The sequence below is a fragment of the Plecotus auritus genome (genome assembly GCF_963455305.1).
Source record: "Plecotus auritus genome assembly, chromosome: 11".
Lineage (NCBI taxonomy): Eukaryota > Metazoa > Chordata > Mammalia > Chiroptera > Vespertilionidae > Plecotus > Plecotus auritus.
This window is the reverse complement of record NC_137777.1, coordinates 34,514,036-34,541,285: the sequence shown is the minus strand read 5'-3', so window position 1 is coordinate 34,541,285 and position 27,250 is coordinate 34,514,036. Positions and strand designations below refer to the sequence as shown.

Genomic DNA, 27,250 nt, shown 5'->3' with positions numbered 1-27,250 from the left:
AGGAAAAGGACACAGAGTTGGGTATTGGATGAGTTGATGACGCTGATGAGGTTCTACCTGTACCTCTCCTGGCCATTCCTGTCCCTCACCCCGAACCAGCCGCACCTCACCGCTGTGTAGTGTGGTTTGGTTTCCACAATTCTCTATGTAGGATAGATTTGCTCTACCATTTAGGTGGACCAAAAAAAAAAACAAAAAAACAAAAACGTATATGTATATTTTAGACTTTCGTGGGAGCACTATGTAAATGTCCAGGTAGGTAAATGAGGGTTTACTATGTTCCAGGTCCCCCGCCCAGTGGGAAGGGAAGACAGCACTAAAGTGTAGCACCAGCCTCTGGGGAAGTCGCTGTCCTGTGGCTGCAGGCCGGTGAGTGTTTGTTGAATGAGGGAGTGTGCAGGATCAAGGAGTAGGGAGACAAAGAGGAAGTGAGGATGAGCTGATGCTTTCCAAGACTCTCAAAACTACAACCCCAACTAGAGCTTTCTGGGGGTTTAATCTTTGGGAAGCATGAAAGACACTTGAGGGACAAATGGCACATTTTGATGAAAGGAAAGAAAGGTAAATTCAGAGCCCATGTAAACCGATGTCTCATTTCAAGACTAGGCAAATTCTAGAATTAAAAATTATTGTTAAGTATTATTTTAAGGAGTTAGAAAAGAAAGCCATGAACACTAGGAGACACTACAGGTTTACTAAATGCAGGTTTCTTTAAAAAACAAAAACTCATTATGTATTTAGAAAAGCTTTCTAGACTAAGTGATCAGGATCACTTGTAATTTTTCCTTACTTCAGGCTATTTAGATACCATCTCTGACAATCCCCCTGTGCCTAAGATGGTAAAACATTGATCACCTGATCTGGTTTGAGTCACAGTTGAATGTCCAACTGTACCCATAGCATGCTCACTTAATGGTTTGAGGTTGACTGCAGGAGAGACTTGCCCAGTTAATGCTTGTTAAGTTTGTGTGTGGCACAAAGCTCCAAGGGAAAATAGTGCCAGGAGGGAAAGACAAAAGGATGGTCTGGCTGGGAAGGCGGACTTGAACTTTGCTAGCACTTTTTAAAAGGCACTCACTGTTGAGGATGCTGGGAGAGGCTTGAAGTAGTAGATGCTTTTTCAGAAGGCCTAGTATTTTGTTTGGTTCGGTTTTTTAATTGCTGGCGGTCTCAGAGGGAGTTGCCTGCATGATGTGGCTGCAGAAGAATCTGCAGTGTTAGTGCTGTTAGTGACCAGGGCAGGAGAGGTGGAAATCCCTCTCTTTGTCAGTGGAGCTGCATCTGGAATTGTGGTCTCAGGTGTGGGGGCTGCATGTTAGGGTGACAGGGATGGAGACTGCTCAGAGTGAATGAGCTTTTGGATGAGGCCCGTGGGTTGTGGGTGTGTTAATGTGAGGGAGTCGTGCAAACCCTGGGGGGATGGCTGGCCTGGACTGGAAGGTCCTCCTAGGGGACATTACCTTCTCCACGTGTTTGCGTGGCTTCCAGGTGGCAGAGGAGTTAGGTTTATTCTCCCAGGTAAATTTGAGGTGAAAATCAGGGTATCCCTTGAGCACAACTTGCATGAAGGGGAGACATTAAGTGAGAAAGTTTTCCACTTGGTTTCTAAAAAGTTTGAGACCAGAGGCTGAATTGGTGTTCTTTTCATTACTGCTGGGTTTAGGACTTGATTCTTGACTTCTATTATCTTCCTTTTAAAAGCCAGTTGAATTTTGTTATTTTTGTAGTTTTCCAATTTTTGGTTTTGAAACTTTCAGACTTACGTAATAGCAAGAAGATTTGTCTGTTGAAAGACTTGCGTGTACTCTTCACTGGATTTACCAACGGTTAGCTGTTTGCCACGTGTGCACTCTATGTGGGTGTATCTACCTTTCTCTCTCTACCTTTCTCTCTCTCTCCCTGGAACTCCTTAAAAGTAAGTTATAGTCCTCATGACAGTTTAGCTCACTTAACTACTTTTCCTTGTAAACTCGTAAGGACAAGGACATTCTCCTTCATAACCACAACTGAGTTCTGAAACCCAAGAAATCTCACACTGGTATTATTATCGAGATGCACTCCGTGTTCAGGTTTCTTTGATTGTCCCGAGAAGCATCCTTAAAACTTGAAGCTTAAAAAAAAATTTTTTTTTAACTTATCCAGAATTCAATCGTGAATTAAACTGGGAGCTTTTACTATTTTAGATTCTTGGCCCTTACCCACTAGAGCAGGGGTGGGGAACTTTTTTTCTGCCAAGGGCCAGTTGGATATTTATAGCGTAATTCACAGTCCATACAAAATCATCAAGTTAAACATTAGCCTGCTATATTTTGTCAGACATTTAATGAAGTCACCCCTAATGCCTTGGCAGGGCCAGATCAAATGATTTCTTGGGGCCTTATACGGCCCATGGGCCGGATGTTCCTCACCCCTGCACTAGAGTATCTGATTCTTTAGAATGAGCCTGGACATCTGTATTTTTCCAACATTTTAACTTGAAAAAATTCAAACCTTCAAGACAGTTACAGGGAGATTATTTAGATTCCAAAGTTGTTAATATATTGATGTCTTTGCCTTCTATTTGTCTCTCTACTCTCTATTTCAGACACACACATACCATTTTATTTATTTACTAGTGGCCTGTTGAACGAAATTCGTGCACATTAAAAGGGGATTAATTACAGGAAATAATTTTATATTGCTATTTGCCCTTTCTCTATAATAGAAGTGTCAGAGATGAAAGAAAATTAGTAAAATGTATGTATATGAAAACCTTCCTCCTGTCAGAGTCTGGGGTGCACCACGGGACCCAGAGTCAAGTCCCCGCCCACCCACATGTGCCTCAAAATCGCATGAGACCCAGACCTGGCCTTCTCTCCCCTGCCCCCGCATTGGGCTAGATCCAGACCCGGCCAGTCCCACCCTTGTCAAGCCCCACTGGGCAGGGGATGTAGTCTCAGGTCCCTTGGCCTGGTGCCAGGATGGGGGGCAGGGGGCATGGCCTGAGGTCCCCCAGCCCAGACCTGGGTGGGGGGGGGCGTGCCTTGAGGTCCCCTGTCAAGCCCCGCCAGGTAAGGGACACAGCCTGAGATCCCCTGTCAAGCCCCACTGGGTGGGGGGCATGGCCTGAAGTCCCCCATCAAACCGCGCCAGGCGGGGGAGGGGCACAGCCTCAGGTCCCCCGTCAAGCCACTCTGGCAGGGGGGTGCAGCCTCAGGTCCCCCGTCAAGCCACACTGGGCGGGGGGCGCGACCTGAGTTCCCCTGACCCAGCACTGGGGGTGCACTTTGAGGTCCCCTGTCAAGCCCTGCCAGGCAGAGGGGCGCAGCCTCGGGTCCCCTGGCCTGGTGCCAGGGTGGGGGGCACGGTCTGAAGTCCCCTGTCAAGCCCCACCTAGGCAGGGGGTGTGGTCTGAGGTCCCCCGGCCTGGTGCCGGGGTGGGGGGCGCAGCCTGAAGTCCCCTGTCAAGCCCCAGCTGGGGGCGCGACCTGAGGTCCCCCAGCCTGGCAGTGGGGTGGGGGGAGCAGCCTGAGGTCCCCTAGCCCAGCACCAGGATGGGAAGCGCACCTTGAGGTCCCCTGTCAAGCCCTGCCGGGTGAGGGAGGCGTAGCCTCAGGTCCCTGCTGATTGCTTGTTAAGGCTCCTTATGGGAACTTGGTCTCAGCTGTGGGTGCAGCCATCTTTGAGACTGAGTGATGGTCAGTTAGCATATTCCCTCTTTATTAGATAGGATTCATTTTCCTGCTGAATCATTAGAAAGTTAAATCATGATACTTTTACCCTTGAATTCTTCAGCATGTTTTTCCTAAGAACCAGGATAAGCTCCAACATAACCTCATGTAATTGTTATTCTCAGGAAATTTGATACTGCTACAGTGCTGTTACCTAATATCAAGTTCACATTTAAATTTCCCTAATTTATTCTAATATCTTTTAAATTAACCCTCCAGCCCACCTTTGAATTTTTGATGTCTTTTACAATAAGGATTTTTTTTAATTAGGTTTTTTACTCCCACAAAGTCTCATAGGTACACTATATGCCTTTTCTCTAAAATATGCATGTTGCTTTTTGTGTTTTTTTCTAAAGATTTTATGAGCTAAATAGGGTGAAAATCATAGTAAAAATAATTTTTTTTATTATCATTACAAACAGTCTAGTAATTTAAACTTGTGAGTCATGAAAAGTTGGGGGAAAACATATAAATAAAAACACAAGTAGACTATATCTTGAAAGAAGTCAAGGATTCAGTGTTGGCAGGACTGTTGAGTGGCAGAGGAATTATATTCCACGCAGTTGAATTTGAGGGGAAAATAACTGGCTTAGAACATTTTCTGAGTCATCAGAGCTAATGAAAATATTTCTTAAACTGGTTTTCCTCTCTGTGATACCTATACTAACCCACATTTAGTTGACACACTGGCCTTTGATTTTTCGACCTTCCTTTTCAATGGCACAGGGTTTGAGGCAGTAACAGGCTTCTGTTGATGATAGTGCATCATAGATCCATCGACTGTGTATAAATGCTGAAATGATGTGACATCTCAGCATGGGAAGCACAGAAACCCTGTTAAGGTTAACGTGACATTTTCCAATTTGGTGATATATTAAAAATATATATATAATTAATATATAGACATCATCAGAATTAAAAACTTGTTTACCCGTCCAAAGATGCTTTAAGAAAATGAATAGGGGAGGCATAGCCTGGGAGGAAATTTGTAACACGTGTATCTGTTAAAGGACAGCTCTCTAGGGAACACAAAGACCTCCTACAATTGAATTTAAAAAAGCAATTAAAAAGTAGGTAAATGTGCAAAAGATTTAAATAGACAGTTCAAAAAGAAGATAAATAAATGGTCAATGAGCACTTGAAAAGAGCACCCACACATAGGTCCTCAGAGGAATGCAAATTAAACCACAGTGAGCTTCAACTGCATACTTACCAGAGTGGCTAAAATTTAAAAGATTGACACCAACAAATGTTGGCAAGATCATAGAACAAAAGAACTCTCAGACGTTCTTGGTGGGTATATAAAATGGTAGGACCACTTTGGGAAAAGGTCTGACAGGTTCTTATAACATGAAGTATACATTTGCCCTGTGCCCTAGCAATTTCACACCTAGATATTTCCCCAAGAGCAGTGGTCAGCAAACTACGGCTCGCGAGCCACATGCGGCTCTTTGGCCCCTTGAGTGTGGCTCTTCCACAAAATACCACGGCCTGGGCGAGTCTATTTTGAAGAAGTGGCGTTAGAAGAAGTTTAAGTTTAAAAAATTTGGCTCTCAAAAGAAATTTCAATCGTTGTACTGTTGATATTTGGCTCTGTTGACTAATGAGTTTGCTGACCACTGGACTAGAGCAATTTGTGGGTGGTAGAGACCCCATCTCTGTGGCAGATTCCTCAACATCCTGGTCACTCTCCATTCCTGAAAGTCTGTCTAGTTTAACTCTCGTCTCATTGTCATTGCAGAACTTTTGTCTCCCAGCCAGGCAGGAGGCCTGAGGTGGGGAAGGGTAGTTGTGTTCCACTCAGGGTCTGCTTGGGACAGGGTCCGCCTGGCCTCTTCTAGGCTCTTGTCAAGAGTGCTGGCAGGGAGACGGGGACGGGGGGGGGGGGGGGGGGGGAGACTGTAGGAGGGGGGGAGGGAAGGGCACGGCCCCTCTGTTACCTCACAGGCCCCTGTCAGAGTCTGCTCTTCTGCTGGTAGATAACTGTCCATGGTTGCCACCAAGTGACAGGCACCCAAATGCTTCCTCTGAGTTCTCTGGAGGCCTGACAAGGACGGTCCCCAGGGCTTACCACTCCTTCCAGCCCTGCTGGGCGTCTACTCTGGGTGGGTACCCCACCGTCTCTTACTCCTGGGAGCTCCTTGCCTGACAATCACCCCTTTTGAGTGAGATGCTGACAGGAGGGTGCAAACCCGAGCACCCTGTCCATGGGAAGCTGACATCCCGCCAGGAGTGCCTGCTGCTTGGCAGCCGGTGCCCTCTCACTGCGGCCATCGCTCCCCTGTTCTCGTAGCTCCTGCTCTGAGCAGCATGGCCAACCTTCAGTCTTCAGTTCCTGCAGAGACTGGAACCCACAACAGCCTGTCCCAAAGCCTTACCATAAATCACATAGTTAAGTCTGTTCCGAGAGGTGGGAGTTTGGGAAAGGAGGATGAGTCCCAGGTTTTTGGCTTAAACAGCTGTCTTGATGGAAGTGCTCCTGAGATTTAGAAACTGGAGAGAACGAGAAGGTTCATTTGTGGATAGGCTGAGTTTGGGATTTCCTTAAGTCATTCAAGTGGGGTATTGAGCAGGCAAATTTGTGGGTTTGACACTCAAAGGACATGAAACTATAAGCCGTATAGACGGTACCTGAGGTCAGCTAGGGAGATGGCTTAGGACCACGGCTTATGGAATTTCCATCTTTACTAATTAGAGGAGAATGAGCTAGCATAGGAGATTGAAAATTAGTCCAGAAAGGTAGGCAGCATACCAGATAATTCTGAAGTAATGCAAGTCAAGAGGAGAAAGAGAATGTTTTAGAAGGAGGGAGAATTCTCCTGAGAGGGCAAGTCAGATGAGGACTGAAATTTTCGTTGGCTTTAATGACATGGAAGTCATCAGTGTGACATTTGAGCTGCTACTACCCTGGAGCGCTGTGCGGGAGCCAGATTGCAACCTACAGGTTGTAAGGAGTGAATGGGCACTTAGAAAACAAGAACAGTGAATTAACTGCTTTACCGAGAATTTCATCTGTGATGGGAAGAAGAGAGACGAAGCAGAGGCTAGCCACGGGGTGGAGGGGAAGGCAGAGGCCGGTGGGTGGTATCCAAGAGTGAGAGGATGGAGAGGGTAAGGAAGCTGAGGGGAGGGGTGGGTTAATTAGGAGGAAAGCAGAGAGTGCATGCAGGTGAATCCAGCCTTGTGTGGTTGGTAGTCCCCAGGCAAGACATTGCTGATGGTTCTGCCTTCTCTGTGAAGTAAGAGGCGATGACATATTTTCAGTGTGAGAAGATAGAATCATTTAGCAGCACAGAAGTTCAAAATAGTCAGTGTGGATAATAGGAAAGTGAGATTTCTAGAGATGTGTGGTCAAATTGACAGGTAGCCCTGCGGGCTGGTTGCGGTTGCTCCCCTGCATCCTGAGCCTGATTTCATTGGGTGTGCCCAGCTTCCTGTACAGTCACGGAGATGGTGAGTCATTGTGTTCACCCGGGAGGCAATTATAGCAGATTGATGCAGTGAAAGGACAGAGGAGGAGGGCGTTAGTGAGTCGGGGAGTGGCTTCAGTGATGGACAGTGGATTCTTAAACTGGGTTAGATGCATGTGGAGATAGTGTTCCCTAGCTGCGGGGTGTAAACATGTGTTGCTCAATGTCTGCAGAGTTGCCTTTTGTTACTTCTGTAATACTGGCTATTTACTGTTAGGTTTGGAATGGTAAAACTGGCCCATGTGCTTTGGAGGCTATATGTAGATGAAAAGTTTGTTTATGTTTTAAATAACTGTGTTTTGGGTGTCTCATGATATCCTGGAGCCCTTATATGGACCCAAACAAGCTGAACTTTCTTAGCAAAGTTGCAGAATCCATTAGGATGGTTAAGCCAGGAGGATAGCTACTGAGATATTTCAATAAGAATGAAGATGAGATTAGGAAGGTGAATCAGGTGGGGTTTATAGCAAGATTCATGGTAAGATTTACCGTAAGAATGAGTGTTGGGTATAGCGTGGAGGGGAACAAGGCTAGTGGGAATGAAATATGAAGGAAAGAGGACCTGTCATGTTGGCCACATGTGATTATGGTGGGAATTGAGGTGAAGAAGACTTTGCGGGGGGTGGGGGGGCACTCACTGGAGGTGGTGGATGGCAGTGATGAGGCAGGGTGGGGTAGTATAATTGGATGGTATGGACTTCAGAGGAACAGGTTATTATTTTTGTGTGTGTTTTTTTTTCCCTTTTTTTAAGTGGTAAGGAAATGGTGGTCCGGGAATTAGTAGAAGTAAGAGCTCCTTTCTCTTCCTCCAGACCCAGAGAATTAAGGATGACTAGTGCAGCAGTGCAGTGATTCTCTTTATGTGTGGTCCCTAGGACCTGCAGCATCACCTCACCCGGGAACTTATTAGAAATGCAAATTCTCGGGCCCCATCCAGTCATACAGAATCAGAAACTCTGGGCTGGGCCAGCAGTTTGTTTGGCAAGCCTCCAGGTGACAGATGAACCACTGCTGTCAGGTGGCTGATTGGTGAGGGGAGGGAAGTAGCCAGTGCTGGTCCGTGAGAGGTAGGATGGATTCTCACCTGGTAGGTTTTGGAGGAAGGTAGAGCCCAGGACTCAGTGGACATAGGTCTTGGCTCTCCTGGCCTCCAGTGATGTCAGGCTGATAATAATAGCCTCAGAGCACACGTTAGACGTTTGGTCTTTGCTTGGACCTAGGAATTGCTATTAGTCCCAACAGCTTTGTGTGTGTGTGTGTGTGTGTGTGTGTGTGTGTGTGTGTGTGTGTGTGTGTGTGTGTTTTGTGTGGAGGCTGTGTGGCTAAAGAAGGAATGGGATAGTCCACTATGTCCCAGGGTATGTTCTACTTATAGCAGAATAGAGGACCATAAGAGGTCATACCTACTAAAGCAACTATCACCTCCAACCTGCTTCTAAAGCCTGAAACATGTCATATAGGTGAGCTGTAAGTCAGTGGAGCAAGATATATATTTTGTTTTCTTTCTTTTTTTTAAATATATTTTATTGATTTTTTACAGAGAGGAAGGGAGAGGGATAGAGAGTTAGAAACATCAATGAGGGAGAAACATCGATCAGCTGCTGCACACTCCCTACTGGGGATGTTCCTGCAACCAAGGTACATGCCCTTGACTGGAATAGAACCTGGGACCCTTCAGTCCATAGGCCGACGCTCTATCCACTGAGCCAAACCAGTTAGGGCTATTTTGTTTTCTTTACTGTCCTGCACAGTCACATGCCAAAGGACATGAAGAATTGAGACGTGAAATTGATTAGATCACAGCCTTCCCTGTTGATCACAATTATTCACCCCTACATATAAAATATATTCACCTCCATGCTAAGGCTCCCCAAAGCCTCGTCTAATCCCAATATCTGGCTCAAAGTCCTGAATCTTATTATTAACATCAGTTCCAAAGGCAACTCTTAGTTTGGAGACTTTACAAACTAAAAAGACAAGTTGTCTGCCCATCCCCAGTGCTCATACACACACCCCTACATACCTAATGTACACTGGTGGGCGAGGGAGAGGTTAAATGCCAAAACATTAGGCAGAACAAGAACGGGAGGCACATAAGTCACTAACCCATTGTAATTCTGAAATCCTGTGGGAAAATGTCGCCAGGTCCTAGATAAGGGAGTGTTCCTTAACTGGGTCCAGTTCTGTGCCCTCCGAGCAGCCTCCGATACAGTGTTCTCCATTGCTCTTAGCTCTCTACCTGCCAAGGAGGTCCTTTCTTTTTTTTCTTTTTCTTTTTTTTTTATCATCTTTCATGGTTACATCTGCGGGTTGTGGTGAATATGTCCTTCCTGGTGGCTGAGCAACCTTCTCTGCGTGATTCCTGCTTATCCCAAAAGCTTTTAACTGAAAATAGTTAAGTTGTCTTTGCTAGGGCTTTTAAGACATGGTTTGCTCTATGCACATTAAATTATTTTTGAACTGCATAAGCATTTCCCTTCCTAAAAAATGACTTGACATTATAAGAGATAGTTACTTGGAATTCAGAATTTCTTTTTCCTTAAGAAGTGTTGTGATAGATTAAATGTTACTTCAGAGACATCCTACTCACCCTATGTAGAATGATCAGTTTGCCATTATGTGAAACTGAGGAATGAAGACATCTTATTGAAATAACTGAACTAAACTGTTACAGAAGACGAAGGAAAGGGTTAACTTTAGGACGTGTGAATATGTGTGATAAAGATTTGTCAAGGAGGAGTAATAGGAGCTTTGTTGAAGAAGACTCGGGGGTGAGGTACATCCAAATTTAAAAGCTGAGATTCTTGTCTCTGGTCAGCATTTGGCCACAGACCTGTAATTTAGAATGCAGCTGGCCTTGGACGGGCCTGCAAAGGGGGAGGAGAAACCCTAGCAGCTCTGGCAATCTTGGTGGCAGGTTAGGCTCAGCAAGAGAACTGGGAATTGGAGGTGAGGAGGCCAGTGCACTAGTTCTGACCCAGTCAACATAAATGTGTTGCATGGGTGACTTCAACAAATACTTGTGTGCCTAGTTTGTGCCAAGACATGTCTTATAGGCAAGGAAATCGAGGCCCAAAGGTTTGATGGCTTTCCTCAAATTGAAACTGATAAAGAAGCTGTGTTTTGGGTGTCTCATGATATCCTGGAGCCCTTATATGGACCCAAACAAGTTGAGTTTTCTTAGCAAAGTTGCAGAATCCATTAGGATGGTTAAGCCAGGAGGATAGTTACTGAGGTATTTCAATAAGAATGAAGATGTGATTAGGAAGGTGAATCAGGTGGGGTTTATAACAAGATCCATGATAAGGTAAGAATGAGTGTTGGGTACAGAGTGGAGGGGAATTGAGTTCTGGGTCTTTTGAGTCTGAAATGCGCCCCCCACCCTGCGAGTGTAGTGGCTTAGTTTCCAGGGGTGCCAAGGAAGGGTCTCTTGTCACCCTCACTCACTCTCTGAAAACAACAGAACAAAAGGAAGCTTCAGGAATATTTGTCGAATGAAATTGTATGATGGTGGGTCATCTTAAACGCCTGTCAAAAAAATAATATTATCTTTCAACGTTTTAGCAAGCACTAACTTTTAGTGGGACAGATCTTTGAGGAAAGGAATGGTGGGCGGAAGACAACTAAGACACTCATCAGCTGTGTGTCGTTGGCCCTGGTGCCGTTGCCAACTCCTCTTCAGAGCATATGCATCTATATATATTCAATTTGCATGTGAAACATTTGATGTGACTGAGAAAATGAAAGACTCGTAAACAACTTTGAAAGGTTGCCGCCTTGCTCTGGATACTAACTGTGCTAAATTAATTTAGTATACTAATCAGAACTCTGATGAGTTCTGTGAACTGCTCATCTTAGATCAGTGAATAAATGGTACTAAAATTGGGCTGGTTTTATTTCCCAGGAGAGAATATTTGGAGAATGGGGTTGGAGGAAAGTAGAACAAAATCAGAGTGCGGTTGTCAAAGTCTTTCTAGGTCCTTCTCTAAGATAGTTTCTCAGATCAGTACTCTTACTGCTAACAAACTCCTTCCTTCCCTGCTCCCTCCCTCCCAGCCTTCCTGCCATTTCTCCCTCCTCCTTCACTTCCCCTCCCTTCCTTTCCTTATGCCTTTCTTCCCAGCTCTCTCCTTCCTTATCCAGTAAAACCATTTTTTATTGTTGCTTCACTTTTTCTGTTGGAGGCATTAGTCTTGGGGTGGTAATGCCTGTGAATCAGAATTCTAGAGCATTCATTTCTTTCCATTTAGGGTTCTGTTTCATTCAAACTAAGTAATAGTCTTTTCATGGAAACATTTGATTAGATTCTGAAGGGCCAAATCCAGCTGTTTCTGGGCTTGGGGCCACATTGTAGAGCAAGACTTGTTTCAGTTTTGAATGAGTTGGTCCTTGGGCTCAAAACTATGGAAGACAGATGTCCAGAAAACAAGACAGGCAGCACGGTTTGTTCTGTTTCATTGGATCCAGCATGCTTGATTTTTTTTCTTTAGGGTTTGGAGTAGGAAGATAGGACCAAATGAGAAAGGAATCCCATAAGTGGGAGAAAGGCTGCGGGGTTATTAGGAGTGCCTTTCAGCCTGAGTGGTTAGCAGTATTTGGCCATGAGGAAGAGGCCTCTAAAAATAACTGGTGAGCAGTTTGCAGGCAGGTCCAATTTCAGTTCTCGAGGCCTTGCCCACGGAACTCGGCTGTCGAGAGCTTCAGTGGGGAAGGGCCTGCGGCGTGTCTGATATCTGCTGAGGGAGCTTCGGTTTTTGACTTCAATATGTGTCTTACACTCATGGATTGAAAAAAACAAAATGGCTGAAGGTAAAGGTGTATTTTTTCTTGTTTGGGTTCAAAGTGGCTTTGGATCCAGATGACCGTTGTCAGCTTCATTGTCGTCGTGTGCTGTTAAAATATTTTTGGCTAAATGCTTCAACTGCATCTTCTACATTTTCTATTTTGAACTCCTGGACTTTTCCCAGTAGCTTAATTTTTTTATGGAATAATGTCTTTAATCTGAATATGTTTAGGTGTCTTGACTTAGAATCTATCTTTTAGAATATTGTACTGCTAGAGGCCATATTTATGAACTTCACAAAAATATACAGGCAGTTTTTTTTTAAGTGTTAATTACAGTGAGTTTGAAGAATTGTGTGTAGTAACGCATACAAAATTATAGGAAATTTAAGTTCATCTTGTACTAATGAACACATTTATTTAGTTGGCTCAAGCAGTCTCAGCATATGTGGAAACAACTCATTTTTTGTGAAGCAGAGGATTAATGCAAAGAAAAGACACTAGGATTTTATTTTTTTTAATTAACTCATTAATCTTCTAGTGTTCTTTAATGGTGTGTTGAATTTACATTTTTTTGTAGGTGTTTGTTTTTGCTTTACATTTTAAGATAGTCTTCCTATTTAGATTGTCTTTCCATATAGTGAAAGCAAATAACTTTGGTTCATTTGTTGAAAACTTATTTATGTAAAGAAAAATAGACGTATCAAGACTGCTTCCAACTCTCAGCTGCCTAAGCGGCACTGGAAGGCTTCTATTATTAGTATAGAGAATATGAGTATCTCTACTTTGAGCACCATTTGGGATAAATGGTTAGAATGGGTCACTTGACTATTCTAATAAAGTGCCTCATGTAACCATGAAGAAGAATATGATGTGTATAGCTGACATTTAATTCTTTTAGGAGACATTTCCCCTTCTCCACTTCTGACCCACTTTCAACAGTTCTTGGCTCCCAAAGGGTGACATGTTGTAACACGAAAAAATGATCAGTTTGATGAATTGCTTGACAGTTTTATGGTGTGTGTGTGTGTGTGTGTTTAACTTAAAATGTGTGGAGTCTATGAAAAATACAAAATTGCCTGCATAATGCTAGTAAACTTGTAAATGGTGGATTTGTAATTCAGTTAGTAGTAGTCCAGCAAAGTCAAGAGTGGGCAAACTTTTTGACTCGAGGGCCACAATGGGTTCTTAAACTGGACCGGAGGGCCGGAACAAAAGCATGGATGGAGTGTTTGTGTGAACTAATATAAATTCAAAGTATAGGAGCGGAGGGGAGAGCAAGAGAACCCTCCCCTCTTTCGGCTCTGCGGGCCGGATAGAACTGCCGAACGGGCCGGATCCGGCCCGCGGGCCGTAGTTTGCCCACGGCTGATAAGTAGTTCTTTCCTCAACCAAGTAAATAAAATGACCTGTTGTCCCTAGCTCACTCTTCATTTAATTGCTTACCATGGTCATTTTCTGTGTTGGGTGGTATGTGAGGACATTTTCTCTGATTTGGAGGTCATGTACTTTTAGATGGCTCAACATGGGGAAAAAAATGAATCACATAGTCCTTGTCATATTCTTAAGTCCCATTAAAAAACCCTTTTGACTAATCCTTGGGACCACAGGTTGAATATGGAGCCAGAAAATGAAATGAAAACCTTTAGATTTATTCTGATCTGAGAAAATAGGGACAGCTACTCAATGTTCTTCTAGAATACCTTTGGACCAACATCTGGTTTCAGGTTTGCTTAGGGAGTGTTAAACCCTCTTGAAGCGTTTTTCTTACTATGCTTTTCTCAGTTTAATTGGGAAGAAACTGATCTGTCCTTTGGGACGATGCATGCCATATTTACAGAGTGACTTATCAGGAGAGTATTATTTGGGATCAAGTAAAAGTCCCCTCAAAAAAGATGTCTTAGGATAAATGGTTAGAAATGGGTCTCAGGAAAGATCCCTTTCTATAATTTACTGTTTTGTTCCTTTATGGAATTCATAATAACAGTAATAAGATTAATAATAATAGAGTAAAACCTCAATTATTAGACATTATAAAGGAATGGATAAAGTATTGCTACTAATTTCAGGTTCTAAGCAACATTAAATCTTTCAAAGTGTTAAATATGTTTAATAAAAATATACTGAATGGAAATCTAAGATTTATTATACATTTCTTGCATTCTTAAACAGTTTAAGATGTTTTAATGAAAAAATCAATATGAAGGGCATGTTACCTTGTACTAAGGATTATTTTAAGACTGTTCAAGGTTTGCCTACAACCTCAGTCATAAATGGCCTCCTGCCACGGTTCCTTCCAGCTGCCGGCCCACTCTGGCTGCTGGAATCACGCCTTTGATAGGCCTTCCCTCCATGCGCACCTTGTTGCTTTAACTCATGTGGGTTAGGTTGTCTTCAGTTTTGTGCCGTGAGTTAGTAGGACACTTGATTGGAGTTGTTAGGATCGTGTTTAAAACAAATGTGAATAGACTTTAGGTTAAGGCATGTTCTTTAGGGTTTGAAGGCATGTTCTTTAGGGTTTGGCTTTCTTGCTCCTCCCCCTTCCAATGCCTTCTGGTCCATGCGTTTATGTAATTAATTTTGAAAACATTTCCATACAGATGGTGTTGCAGGTCAAACGCTTTGATGCATATTACTGAATTAACTTGGATAAATGATATTTTCCTTTTGAAAATCTCAGAACCTTTCCTCCTCCATTTCTGCCTCAAGAAAGAGATGGAAATGGAGAAAGAATTGAAGTTTGAAATCTAATTATTTTGTTTTGCTAGCTATTTTATTATAAGCTTCTTTTAAATAATATAATCTTTTCTTTTTGAGGGTGCTGACTATCTTTTAAAACTATTAAAATTTTTAATTAAAAGTATAGTAGACATACTATACTATCTGAGTTTCAGGAGCATGCCAGTTATTCAACATTTATAAATGTCACCACAATAAATCTAGTAACCATCTGTCACTGTACAAGGTTATTATACTACTGATTATATTATTTATGCTGAATATTACATACCTGTGACTCGCTCTTATTTTATAATTGGAAATTTGTACCTCTTATTTTTCTTCACCTTTTTCGCCAATCATCCCACCTCTCTCTCCTCTATAAATAGCATCATATTGAGTATACTTTTATCTAGGTACACTTAAATAAAAATTATCGAGTAAAAATTGTATCATGTCTGATACATATGTTGAATAAATATGCTAACTGAATGAATAAAAGGATGAACTGTATTCAGTCTTATTGTTTTCTAGTTAATTAATAACAACAAAGACACTGGTGTCAATTACAAAATGTCCAAGAGGAGATAAGACAAGGACTCAGTTTTCCTGCAATTTTTGCACTCATTTTAAACAGAAAATTTAAATTTGGTTCTTAGAGGCAATAAGTAGTCAAGGGAGGAACACTCTTAGTCATCATAATTCTCTTACAGTCTATTATGTTTCCATATTTGGGAGTAAATGAATATCCTGAAATGCATTATTGTTATTCTAGTGAGTATTCTATACAAATGGGTATGTGTGCATATATGTATGCGTTACATAGAAGTAAGGGTTTTTATACAGTATTAAAAGTCTTCCTGTGCACAGGTGTTAATAAACACACACAGCACTGCTCCTGTGTCTATGGTGCTCCTCCGCCCCACGAAGCTACTCTCTTTCTCCCTTTTTTAAAAATTTAGTGGTGCTTTATTTTATGTTGTTCTTATCGTTTCTGTGCTTAAGACACAAAAATACTTAAAAAATCATCATTTCCCCACCATTGTAGAAATTTTCACCCAGTGTCCCCCCTCCGAGGGCGATGTTCAGGGATTGCAAGGGATGCCTGTTTCAAGTGGATTTAATATGTAACTTTGTGATCTGTGCCCAGCAAGTATTTTTAATGTACAAATTATGTGTTTTTTATATAACCAGCTTTTAGGAGACTTTTGATAGATCATGTTACACAGAAATTAGATGGCCTTAGGATTTTTGGGTACGTATACTCTTGTGGATTCACCACACGATTATTTATAAATCTGGCCCTTTTTGATGGGTCTGTTAATATTTAAAGAACATTAGGAAAGGAAATTGACTTTTTCTTTAAGAATGAAATTTATCTTATTTGGTCATCGTAATTTTATATACTTAAGTATAGATAAAGATATATATGTTTGAATGTGTACACACATATGCATACTTTCTCTCAGATTGACTTAGTCTCTATGGCGCCTTTTGAAAAGTTGATCTGTTGGTTAGTTTTAAAAATGTGCATATCTTTTTATTTTTATTTTTTTAAAATACATTTTATTGATTTTTTTACAGAGAGGAAGGGAGAGGGAGAGAGAGTTAGAAACATTGATGAGAAACATCAATCAGCTGCCTCCTGCACACCCCCTACTGGGGATGTGCCCGCAACCAAGGCACATGCCCTTGACCGGAATCGCACCTGGGACCTTTTAGTCTGCAGACCGACGCTCTATCCACTGAGCCAAACCTGTTAGGGCAGTGGTCGGCAAACCGCGGCTCGCGAGCCACATGCAGCTCGCGAGCCGCGGTTTGCAGCTCTGTTAACTAATGAGTTTGCCAACCACTGAGTTAGGGCAAAAATGTGCATATCTTTTAAACAAGAATTTCAGTTTATTTTTTCTTCCAGAAGAATTGGCAGTAGATTCTTGATTTGAGCCACTGGAAAACTACTTCCAGTATTTGGTCCTTAGCACTGGGTTTAGGTGTCAGAAAGCAGGTTCTAGATTAGAACTTGTCAAGTTTTTGGAAATTATGTGATTCGGTCCACTCAGTGTGAATCAAGGAACTCAGATCAATGAAGTCAGCGTTTATTCCTAGCTCTACCTAACCTGTGCTGGTGACTTTGGGTGAATCGTTTCATCTTTTCTCTATAAAACAGAGATCCTTACTCCTGTCCTTGCGGGGGGACAGTTGGTAGTGTTTGGGCATGTTTTTGTCGTAATCACTGGAAGCTGCTTCCCTTTGGACTAGCAGACACTAGGGATGCCATCTGCTCTGCAGTGTGAGAAACAGCCCCACAGGATGAAGAGTGGGCCTGTGTACACACCCAGGAATAGAGAGACACTGACAAGACGGTGGTGAGACCCCACGCAGCCATGCACGGGGAAGCACTTTGAGGAGCTGACACCTGCTCACAAGGAGGAGATGGTGTCCCACTTTCTTACCTGGTTGATAAACTTCTCCTTTGCTCACAGGGCATTTTAGGATGGGACCTATCCTTTTAATGTCATTATACATTTACATAATATTTACTGTATGTGTTCCTTTCAAAGAGAAACTTGAATATTATGGTCTTCCCTTTTAAGGCCGGTTCTAACTGTTTTCTATTAATATCCTTGACTTTCATTATTTTTGTTTATTTTTGGCTGCAAGAAGAATAGTTCCAGGAGGATAAAAGGTATCTTAAACATGTCAAATGTGACAAATGACACTTTTGGGGGACGGCAGTTTACAGAGCTGTTTCCTGCATTGAGACCAGTTGTGAATGAGCCCCTTCCTGTTTCCGAAGGTCCCAGGGTCTCGGAAGCAGGAGGTCTGGATTGTACTGTTTTGCTTATCTTCTTCCCTGATCTCGGTTCCTGTCAATTGTTTCCTTCCTCCTTCTGTCCCTCGTTGGCTAAGAATGGAGAGTGGTTCTGGGGAGAGATATTTCCTGTGACATTTGCCAGAGTTTTTTATTTTATCTTGATTATTTTTTAAAAATTTAAATTCTGTATTGTTTAAAATATTACGTAAGTCTCCCTTTTCCCCCATTGTCCTTCCCCCAGCCACCCCTGCCCCCCGAATTTTTAAGATTGTACAGAAATTAAAAGGGGCAGAAGAGGATTTGGTACATTTCTCTACTATTTCATTAAATTGTTGATAATGCTCTGAGCTTTGAAGGAGGTAATATTTAGGTAGTTTGGATAAAAAACTTGGAAGGAATAGACATATGATACTTTATTTTTTAAAAAATTACTAGTCCATTAGTCACTTATTTCTTTCATTACTTAGAAGCTAGGGCTTTGCACATGTGGTGTGGAGTCTAAGCAGAATCTTTCATTTCCAAAATCTTTATTTTGTGTAATATGTTTGGAGAATTTAAGTTGAAAGTAGTTTTGAAGTGAAATGACTATGACATTGTCAGTACTTGAAATTACTGGAGACATAACTCAGTGAAAAGAGGTGTTAATGATTAAGTGTTTTCTTACATAATGACATTGTCCATCATTTCATTCTTAAACAGACACAAAGCACGGAGGACACAAGAATGGAAGGAAAGGAGTGCTTTCCGGAAGTTCATTCTTCACTTGGTTTATGGTCATTGCACTGCTGGGGGTCTGGACATCCGTCGCTGTCATCTGGTTTGAACTTGTTGATTATGAGGAAGTTTTAGGTAAGAATTTTGACATCATTTCTTATGTGAATTTGTCAGAGTGTAAATGACATCCCTTAGTAAGTGTAAAGATGTATCAGCTTCTTTTCCTAACGTTAATTTCTGTAGTCTTTCAGTTCTCAGTAGAAAAAAGGATGTTATCAGGTTACCTTGGAAACTGGCTTTTCAGCTTCTTTGAACATGATCAATAGTTTTAAAAAAAGGCTTTAGATTGTACATATATCACATAGGAAAGTCTTATCCAACAGTGGTTACTCTCACTACAAGCAGTACTCTATAATTTCTATTCTATTTTGTTATATTATGAATTTTAAAAATACTGGTATGAGCCACTGAATTTACTTAAGGATCCATTATTGGATCATAAACATATAATTCACAAGACCTTGCCTTAGAGAGCATTTGTCTTTGTTGTGGAAGTGTGTGTGTGTGTGTGTGTGTGTGTGACACAGCTATGGTCATTGTGCTGTTTTGAGGAAGTTGACGTGTTGTTTTTGATAGTTATCCTCCTTCCCTTCCTTTTTCTTTTTCTCTCCCCATAATGACTGCAATTTTTCATGATTGTTTGCATTAATGATTCTTTGTCATTTTGGAGTCATACTTTTTTTTTTTAACCTCACCAAGTCTTTTTATGAAATTTCAGATGAAATTCATATAACAACATTCAATATTATAAATATTTGAAAATCAACAGTTCACTAACTTTTAATATATTCATCATTTTGTGCTATCCTCATCATTATCTATTTCCAGAATAATTCCATCACCCCTCCCCCCAAACACCCAATTCCCCCCTCTTTTTCTCTCCTGGCAAATGCTAATACACTGTCTGTGTCTGTGGATTTTCCAGTTCTGGACAGTTCATATAACTGGAATCATACAGTATGTGGCCTTCTGTGTCTGCCTGTTGCACTTAGCATAATGTCCTCAAGGTTTAATACTCCATCTTTATGGCTGAATAATATTCCATTGTATGCATATGCCACATCTTGCTTTTCCATTCATCATTGATGGACAGTAGAACTATTTCCACTTTCTGGCTGTTGCAAATAAATGTCCTTCCTCTTTAAATGCTCAGGGAAAGATGTGGACCCTGTCATTGAACAAAATCCATAAGTCTCTGTATGCACAGTATTGTATGGAAAATCCCTTCCCTTGCATAGACCCTCTTGTACTGCTTGACTTATTAGATTATAGCCCTTTTTCTGGGGGCATAAAGGCAAAGAATAACCAAACATTCTTACATGTAATCTGCCTTTCATTGAAGCAATTTCTGGATAAATTGATGGACTAACAGAAGAAGTATTTTAGTGTATAGACAACCTTCTGTGTAATCTGTGCTTTTGTTGACTTCAGAAAACAAAGTATTCCAAACTATAATCACATGTTGCTAAAGGAGAGGAAGTCTGTTACAGAACAAGAGATTGTAGATATTTGTACATTGAGCACAAGTAACAATTTCTGTGTTTTTACATGCATGCAGCCAAAGCAAAGGACTTCCGTTATAACTTATCGGAGGTACTTCAAGGTAGGCTATTGGAGATGCATTTTCAATCCACTTGTGTTGGTCTCTAAAATCTTATCCTTATTCTTCCAACTCAGTTATCACCTGCATCAGAGAATGTAAGTGGTGCCGGGGCTGACCAGCAGACCCTGAGTGACAGATGAATGGATTACTCCGACACAACTTACCATTTGCTGTGAAAGAGAGGGCTAAGGGACTGCCTGGCTAAAGGAACCGGGCAGCCTCGACTGCCTGTCTTGTTAGGCTTTTATTTTAGCAGCAGTCTGAGATAAAGTTTATTTTTAAGATACAATCAGTAGGGTTAATTATCTTGGGAGGGCACATGTGTTTGTAGGGTCCTTTAAGCAAGGACACCCAAAGATTTAAGCATGAGGATTCCAGTAAACATCCAGGGGTCTGCATGTGCACAGACTTGTTTGGAAAGCTCAAGGAATAATTAGGGCACCACCTTCGACTCTCCCCTTAGTCTCCCCTAAGTCGGAATTCCAATAAACAGGGCAGACGGCCTTTGGCACACTTCCCTTTTCTCAGAATGTCCTCCTTACAAACTTTCCAACCAAGTCGCATGTACTCCCCCAACAAAGGACCAATTTCTCTTTTTAAGGTCGTCAGAAATTAAAGTATTTTTCATGGTTCTAATGTTTGAGCTCTGTGCTATATGTAGCCTCGACCTGCAGATCAGTGCTTTCCATTTTCTTAGCTTATAGAATTCATAGCACTCCTTTATTAAACCTGTCATTTTTAATGTGTGTGCTGTCTAAGCCAGACTTTTACATAGCAAGCTTCCTATTTTCCTGAGTAGAACAAGGGCTCTGGGAGGGTAAAGATTGGCCATAGCTGCTCTACTCCAAAAGTTCTGCCTGTTCTTATGCTATGTTTTAATCTACTTTTTATTAAAGGAATGGTAACGGTGCTGCTCACTGCTTTTTTAGTGTTCATGCTATATTTGTGAATGTTGTTTAAAATAGTGCTGTACATTATTAGATCTTTTCATAGCCACTGTCCAATGGTGAATTATCAATCATGTTGATGGTAGGATGTTTTTTAAAGAATTAAATGTATTTGACTCATTTGAAATGGTAATGAAGTATAACAGTGCTCCTAGATCAGTGGTTGGCAAACTGTGGCTCTCGAGCCACATGCGGCTCTTTGGCCCCTTGAGTGTGGCTCTTCCACAAAATACCACGGCCTGGGCGAATCTATTTTGAAGAAGTGGCGTTAGAAGAAGTTTAAGTTTAAAAAAATTGGCTCTCAAAAGAAATTTCAATGGTTGTACTGTCGATATTTGGCTCTGTTGACTAATGAGTTTGCCGACCACTGTCCTAGATGATAAAGCTGTATTAAAGTCTTAAAATGCATATTTACTGTTCTTGATGAGGAAAGGCTCTGGTAGTATTGTCTTCTCAGATTTTTTGTTTTAAGCCTTTTTTTTTTTTTTTAGTAGTAGTAGATGGCCAGTGCTAATTAAATTTTTAAGTAGAATAATGGTAAGTTTCTTTGTGATTTCAGGAAGCCAGTTTTACATGCTTTATTTTCAGAGGTCTTTTTAAAAAAGATGGACTCATGATATTTCTGTTGTAAGTTATTATAGTAAAATATAAAATTAATTGTCCTCTTATTTTGAGTACTTATACTCAATGTGAATTACATTTAATCTGTATTTGAGGCTTGGTGTGTGTTCCTTTTGTTTTGAAAATTGATGGTGGAACTTCATAATTTGGGAACATTAAATTTCATGTGATTGTTAGAAATGGGTCAATATTATTCCTTATATATGTTGAAATCTTTACCTAAAATATTTGTAGCAGTATAATTTTTAAAAATTCTGTGATAATTACATCAGGGTATTATGAAACCTTTAAGGAAAATATTATCTCAGTTACATGTTGTAGATTTGTTAGGCAAACATTTCCTGAATCTCTAAGTGAATTGCCCATCATTTTTAGGTAAGATGTTAATGTAGCACTGCTTTTCGGGATTAAAAGAGCAAAGAATTGCATTGATTGGTAACATTGATAGTTGATGTGCAGAACTGCAATAGTGGTGGTATTACCTTATTAAGATTGTTTTTCCTTTTGTTCCCATATCCATCTTTCTTCCCCTCTTGTAGGAAAACTAGGAGTCTATGATGCTGATGGTGATGGAGATTTTGATGTGGATGATGCCAAAGTTTTATTAGGCAAGTAGACATTTACTTTTTGTTAGTGTTGGTAAAATACTGGGAAGAAAAGAATATTTTTGCCTTGATGATATCTATGTCAATTGTATACATTTTATGGAAGATATTTTCCTTTTTTTCAATTTCTTTATTGATTAAGTTATTACATATGTGTCCTTATCCCCCCATTATTTCCCACTTAAATCATGTATTTCACTATTGCTGAAATGTTAAAAGGTTTAATTATTTTTTCATGGACTCACATTTTTATTTACTTTTATAAATGGATAGCATAAAGCTCTTAGAGATATACTTTTAATAAGTATAACAACTTGATATTTTTTTTCAGATTTAAAACACTTTATAGTCTGAACTTACCATTTAAATATATAATGTGTTAGTCTGTTTTCAAATATGTAATTACAGCATTTTTTAGCACCATTTGATATAATCTACTCCCATTTGAAAATATAAACTTTTAAAAGATTACATAAATTCATTCTGAAATAAAAAAGTAATAATAAACATCTTAAAATGTGATGTGCATATTTAAAGAATATGATCCAGTGGTTGTTGGCCAGGTTTCTTTATTTTGGAAGTCTTGATCCCTTCTTTTTCTATCACCAGAATTACCTGTCTTTATCATTGACATGTTCTTTTAATACATAAATATGTGATATTCTCTCATTTGTTTTAAGATGCTGTTTTATTAGAAAGAATGGTATTGGTTTAATATGCAAATTTTCTATAATCTGGCATGGGAAATATATATTTTTCTGCTTATTAAGCTGCATCATTTCCTTTCCTTAGACCCAATTATATATATATGTTTCATGGACATGAAAAAATGGGAGGATACCACATCTGTAACTAATGAAACTGTTTTCAGTAGATTTATCTTAACCTTCCTATAAAACAGTAAGTTCTAAATATGAAAAAAGGGTTTAGTTGTGATTACATGTAATATAACTTCTTCATTTTACTTTACATTTTATTATTGCTCAGGGGGGATTATGTTTGCTACTTAACAGTGGAAGCTCCTATCTATGAGATTTCTCTTCCTGTCTTAACCTTAATGAAATCTTCTATGTAATTCCATCATTACATAGCCAAATTTGAGTTTATATAAATATAGTGAGTCTCAGGAGACTCTAATCCTTGGTATGCAAAATAAATAAAGTTATATGGAATTTAACATATCAGAATGATGCTTGCCTATAAGTGTTATTACTCCATTTTATTACTTTACTTTAAATAATGGATCCTGAATAGTAAAGCTTTTTAATTTTAAAAGTAACTTCATGTGGGCCAAAGTGCCTCATTTTTAGAAATGTTACTTCTCATGTATATTTTATTGATACTTTTGGCTTTAAATGAGCTATCTGGTCTGTCAGATAGGAAGTGTCAGCTATTAGAATTAAATGTTATTTTTCTATAAAACACACTGATTTACAAAGCAAACTTACATTAATAGCTTGATTTTTAGTGTTACATTTAGACTGCAAGGTTTTTAAGCAACCACTAACAAGTTAATGAATTGTTAATGAACATTGTCATTTGCAGATAGACAGACATGTATGATATGGGCAAATTATAACTTCTGTGTGTTGTTTTTGTTTTTTTTAACAAGAATTATATATTTGGAGGTGGAACCAAATTTGGTGAATGTGAGTTCATTGGTAATTACACTACTGAGGGCACAAAGGTGCAGATAAACGATTTTGCCCTGTAGGTGTACTAATTTGCAGTTGGCTTGTAGCTTCAGGAAAGATAAACAAATCATAGGCGAGCTCTTTGGCTCACTTATGTCCTGTGACCTTATTGCTATGGTGTTTGAATTCTCTGTATGAAATGCAACCTTGACCAGAATTGAATTTTATGACTAAAGTTCTTCCTTAGTTTGTGAGGTTATTGTAGTTTAGCTGTGCCCCCCTCTTACTGGCAGGTGGTTGTAAAGGAAGAACCTGGTGAAATTCTTGGGGTACAGAGCCATTATTGCTCTGTATGCTTAGGGAGAAGTTACGAGGGTAGCAAATTCAGTGAGCAAAGACCTTAAGAAAAGTCCAACTTCCTGAGAGCATTCTCATTGGAGAGGCAGCTCAAGGGGAAGGGCTCTGGCTTGAGGCGAGGGTGTCCAAGGGGATGGACAGAAGTAGGAAGTTGGAGATTAGGGAAGAGCGTGGCATGGCAGTGGTAGTCATAGCTGAGATTGTTGAGCTTTAATAGTTTTGGCATTTATTTCATAAGTATTTCTGTATTCTTAAATCTGCAAATACCTAAATCTTATCAGTTGGATAACGTTTTGAGTTTTGGTTTTTCTTGTTAAATATAAAGAAAGTGAAATATGTGTGAGTAAATCAAGACCAATAGCCATTGTTCATTTTATTATTTCATTGTTTCTGGCCATGCCCCTTCCTGCTTTGAAAATATTCTACGCCTGCTCTAGTTTACAGTTTCCTACTTTTGTGGTCAAAATTTTCTAAAATAAAGTATCCTTGATTTTGGTTTGGATAATTGAAAACTACATGGTTAGAAAAAGTATTCTATGAGAACTTGTTTCCATACAAAATTGATAGCAATTTGATCTAAGGATTAAGTGATAAGAGTAAATATTCTGAGAGTAATCCCACAGAAGGATTTCGTCATTGGCCTTCTGTCCTGTGATTGGTGCCTAGCTGGTACCCTATCAGGTATGGTTGGAGAACTAAAGGGAAGCCTCGGTAAACACGTATAGACTGGAAGGGATGCACGAGTGAGCTGAGAGAGGAAAGAACTGGATAGTGTCCATGCAAAGGCATTCACACCTGCTCTTTGGTTCGGGCCTGCTCTTGAAGGTGAAGGAATTGTATACCCAGAATTTTTTCTCTTTCTCTTCAGAGAAATGCTGTTGTCTTAAGAATCACAGGAAAGTTGCATAGTTGGATAAAATAGTTTTGTTTAAATACCTTTGCATATTTGTTATACAGTTCAACCTATCATAGTGAAGAGCAGTCAAGTTTTATAGTTTATATTTGATACTTAGAAGTACTTACATTGGAAAATTGGAGAGAAAAAAAAATGTTTATTGTAAACACACAGCTATGGTGATTTTTTTTTTTTTATGATTTTCTTTTTTTTTTTAGCTATGGTGTTTTAAGGAAAGAAGAAGCAGCAATGTTAATCCCACAGAGACTTGGGCGGGAATATAGATCGCCTCTGTTCATAGCCCTTGTCAACTGTTAAATTCAGGGAAAAAACATTCTAGGTTTGTCGAAAGTAAACACCAACTGCAATGTGTGGCCCCCTCTTCCCCGAATGCATGAAGAATGGCATGATATAGTTATTCTGTGGGTTAAAGTGGTGGAAATTCACTCTAATAGTTATCTTATTATTTATTATCCCTTTCCTGCCAAATTCACTCTAATAGTTATCTTATTATTTATTATCCCTTACCTGCCAATCTTGATTGCTGGTAGTTATGTTACATGGACAAATTCTGTTTGTTGAAGCTTGAAATACTAAGTTAGCTGGTTATAATTTCACCTCTAAAGTCACAGATATTTACATTTTTTTACAGCCAGAACCCTCCACCATGTGTTGTTGTTTGCTTGTTTTTTCTCTCCTCAAAATTATAGGCCTTGCTATCTAGAGCTTGGCAATATTGGTAACTTTGGAGTAGAGAGACCTTTTCTACCCAATGCCAGTTCTTCACAGACAAAGAAACAAAAACAGTAGATGATTAAAACCAATATTGCTTTGCTTTCTTTCCATCATCAGGGACTGTTTTAGGTCTAAGATTTAAAAACAACAGGATTCTGGGGTCTTTGCAGTAGAAGATAATTTCTTGGGCTCCTGGGGACAGAACTTTGGAATGTTCTTATTGTAAGTGATTAGCTAAGGCCATTGATCAAATTTCATATTGGTAGGCAGAGTGAATTATTATTAATAACTGACTTTTATTATTGGCCAAAATTAAAGGACCATGTGCCAGTAGCCAGAGCATTATAGAACTAACATATTTTATAGTGTTAAAAATTAAGTTAATTATCTGAGTTTCTCAAGTTAACTCCAATCCGGAAGGGGAAAGTTTGAGGAAATGAACCTTTCTTTTTCAATGACTGTTTATGTAAATAAGTAAATGTTTGTATACGCAACTCTCGATAATATCAGGTTGGTAAATGAGCAAATCTGGAGTCTTGCAGTATTTGTCTTTTTACCCTCATACTACTATTATTCACTCTTCCCACTGACAGTAGTCAGTCGATGTTGGCTGCTACAATTTTGTGTTTTTCAGCTCTCGATTCTCTGAGTAGAGAAAGGCAAGCCTGATTAGGGGCTGGTAGGAATGCTGAGGATTGGTCAAATCGTGCCTTTCCTTTAGTTCATATGATTGAGAGTTGGTTGTAAGATGTGCATCTTAATCCATTTCTCTTTTTCCAAAATACCCTTTCTGTAAACTCTGTGACCATGATGCACGTCCTTTTTGAGATCACTCTTCCTGAGTTTCTTTTTCCACCTAACTGCTGTCCTTGTTTTCTCTCTCTCTCCTCCTTTATTCTTATGTAGGCCTGACCAATGATGGCAGTAATGAAAATATTGATTCTCTTGAGGAAGTCGTTAATATTTTAGCAGAGGAAAGTTCAGATTGGTTTTGTAGTTTCCTCTCGTTTCTCTATGATATAATGACTCCTTTTGAAATGCTAGAAGAAGCACAAGAAGAAGAAGGAGAAGAGGAAGAAGAAGAAGAAGAAAAAGAAGAAGGAGAAGGAAGAGAAGAAAAAAAAGAAAGTGAAACCAGAGATGGTGTTGATGGTATGTCACAGAAGGAAGGGGTTCAGGGCAAGACTTGTATCATTTTGAATTTATTTAACCAGTAATGTTGATTCAGGGACTGAAGTCATTGGCTGATGAAAACCGGAAGCAGTCTCCTTTTTCTTTCTTTCCTTTGCTCACCCAGGACTCAACGTGCAGTGGGGCAGCTGCAACCTAACAGTATCAGGCAACTGTATCATCTTTTTTCCCTAGTGCAGCTCTAGTTAGTCCCTTGCTTGGCTTCCCCACTCTAGTGAAGAAATTGGCATTCCTCATTCTTGTAGTTGTCTACAAAGTGCATTGACAATGATGTTCTTGGTGGTATAATTGGTTTCTGTATTGTTTTGTTTCCACTTATGTATTCACTGAACTAAATTTAGAAAATAGCACATTGTTTGTGATTAACACTTGATGCTTGTCTTTCTAACATGC

At 40.0% G+C, this 27,250-nt stretch overlaps 1 protein-coding gene across 11 annotated transcripts in view; it reads left to right on the top strand.

The window, feature by feature from the left end:
* Window positions 1-27,250, top strand: part of ASPH (aspartate beta-hydroxylase) — a 170,907-nt gene that overhangs the window by 15,510 nt on the left and 128,147 nt on the right. For 2 of the 11 annotated variants that reach the window (XM_080647081.1, XM_080647078.1), the window contains exons 2-5: window positions 18,195-18,344; window positions 19,828-19,872; window positions 21,980-22,048; window positions 26,573-26,818. In XM_080647081.1, the coding sequence (XP_080503207.1) occupies window positions 18,195-18,344; window positions 19,828-19,872; window positions 21,980-22,048; window positions 26,573-26,818 (510 nt within the window). Of the gene's footprint in view, window positions 1-11,767; window positions 11,990-18,194; window positions 18,345-19,827; window positions 19,873-21,979; window positions 22,049-26,572; window positions 26,819-27,250 lie in introns of those variants that run through there. The other 9 variants (XM_080647086.1, XM_080647080.1, XM_080647084.1 and 6 more) reach the window with 7 other exon arrangements.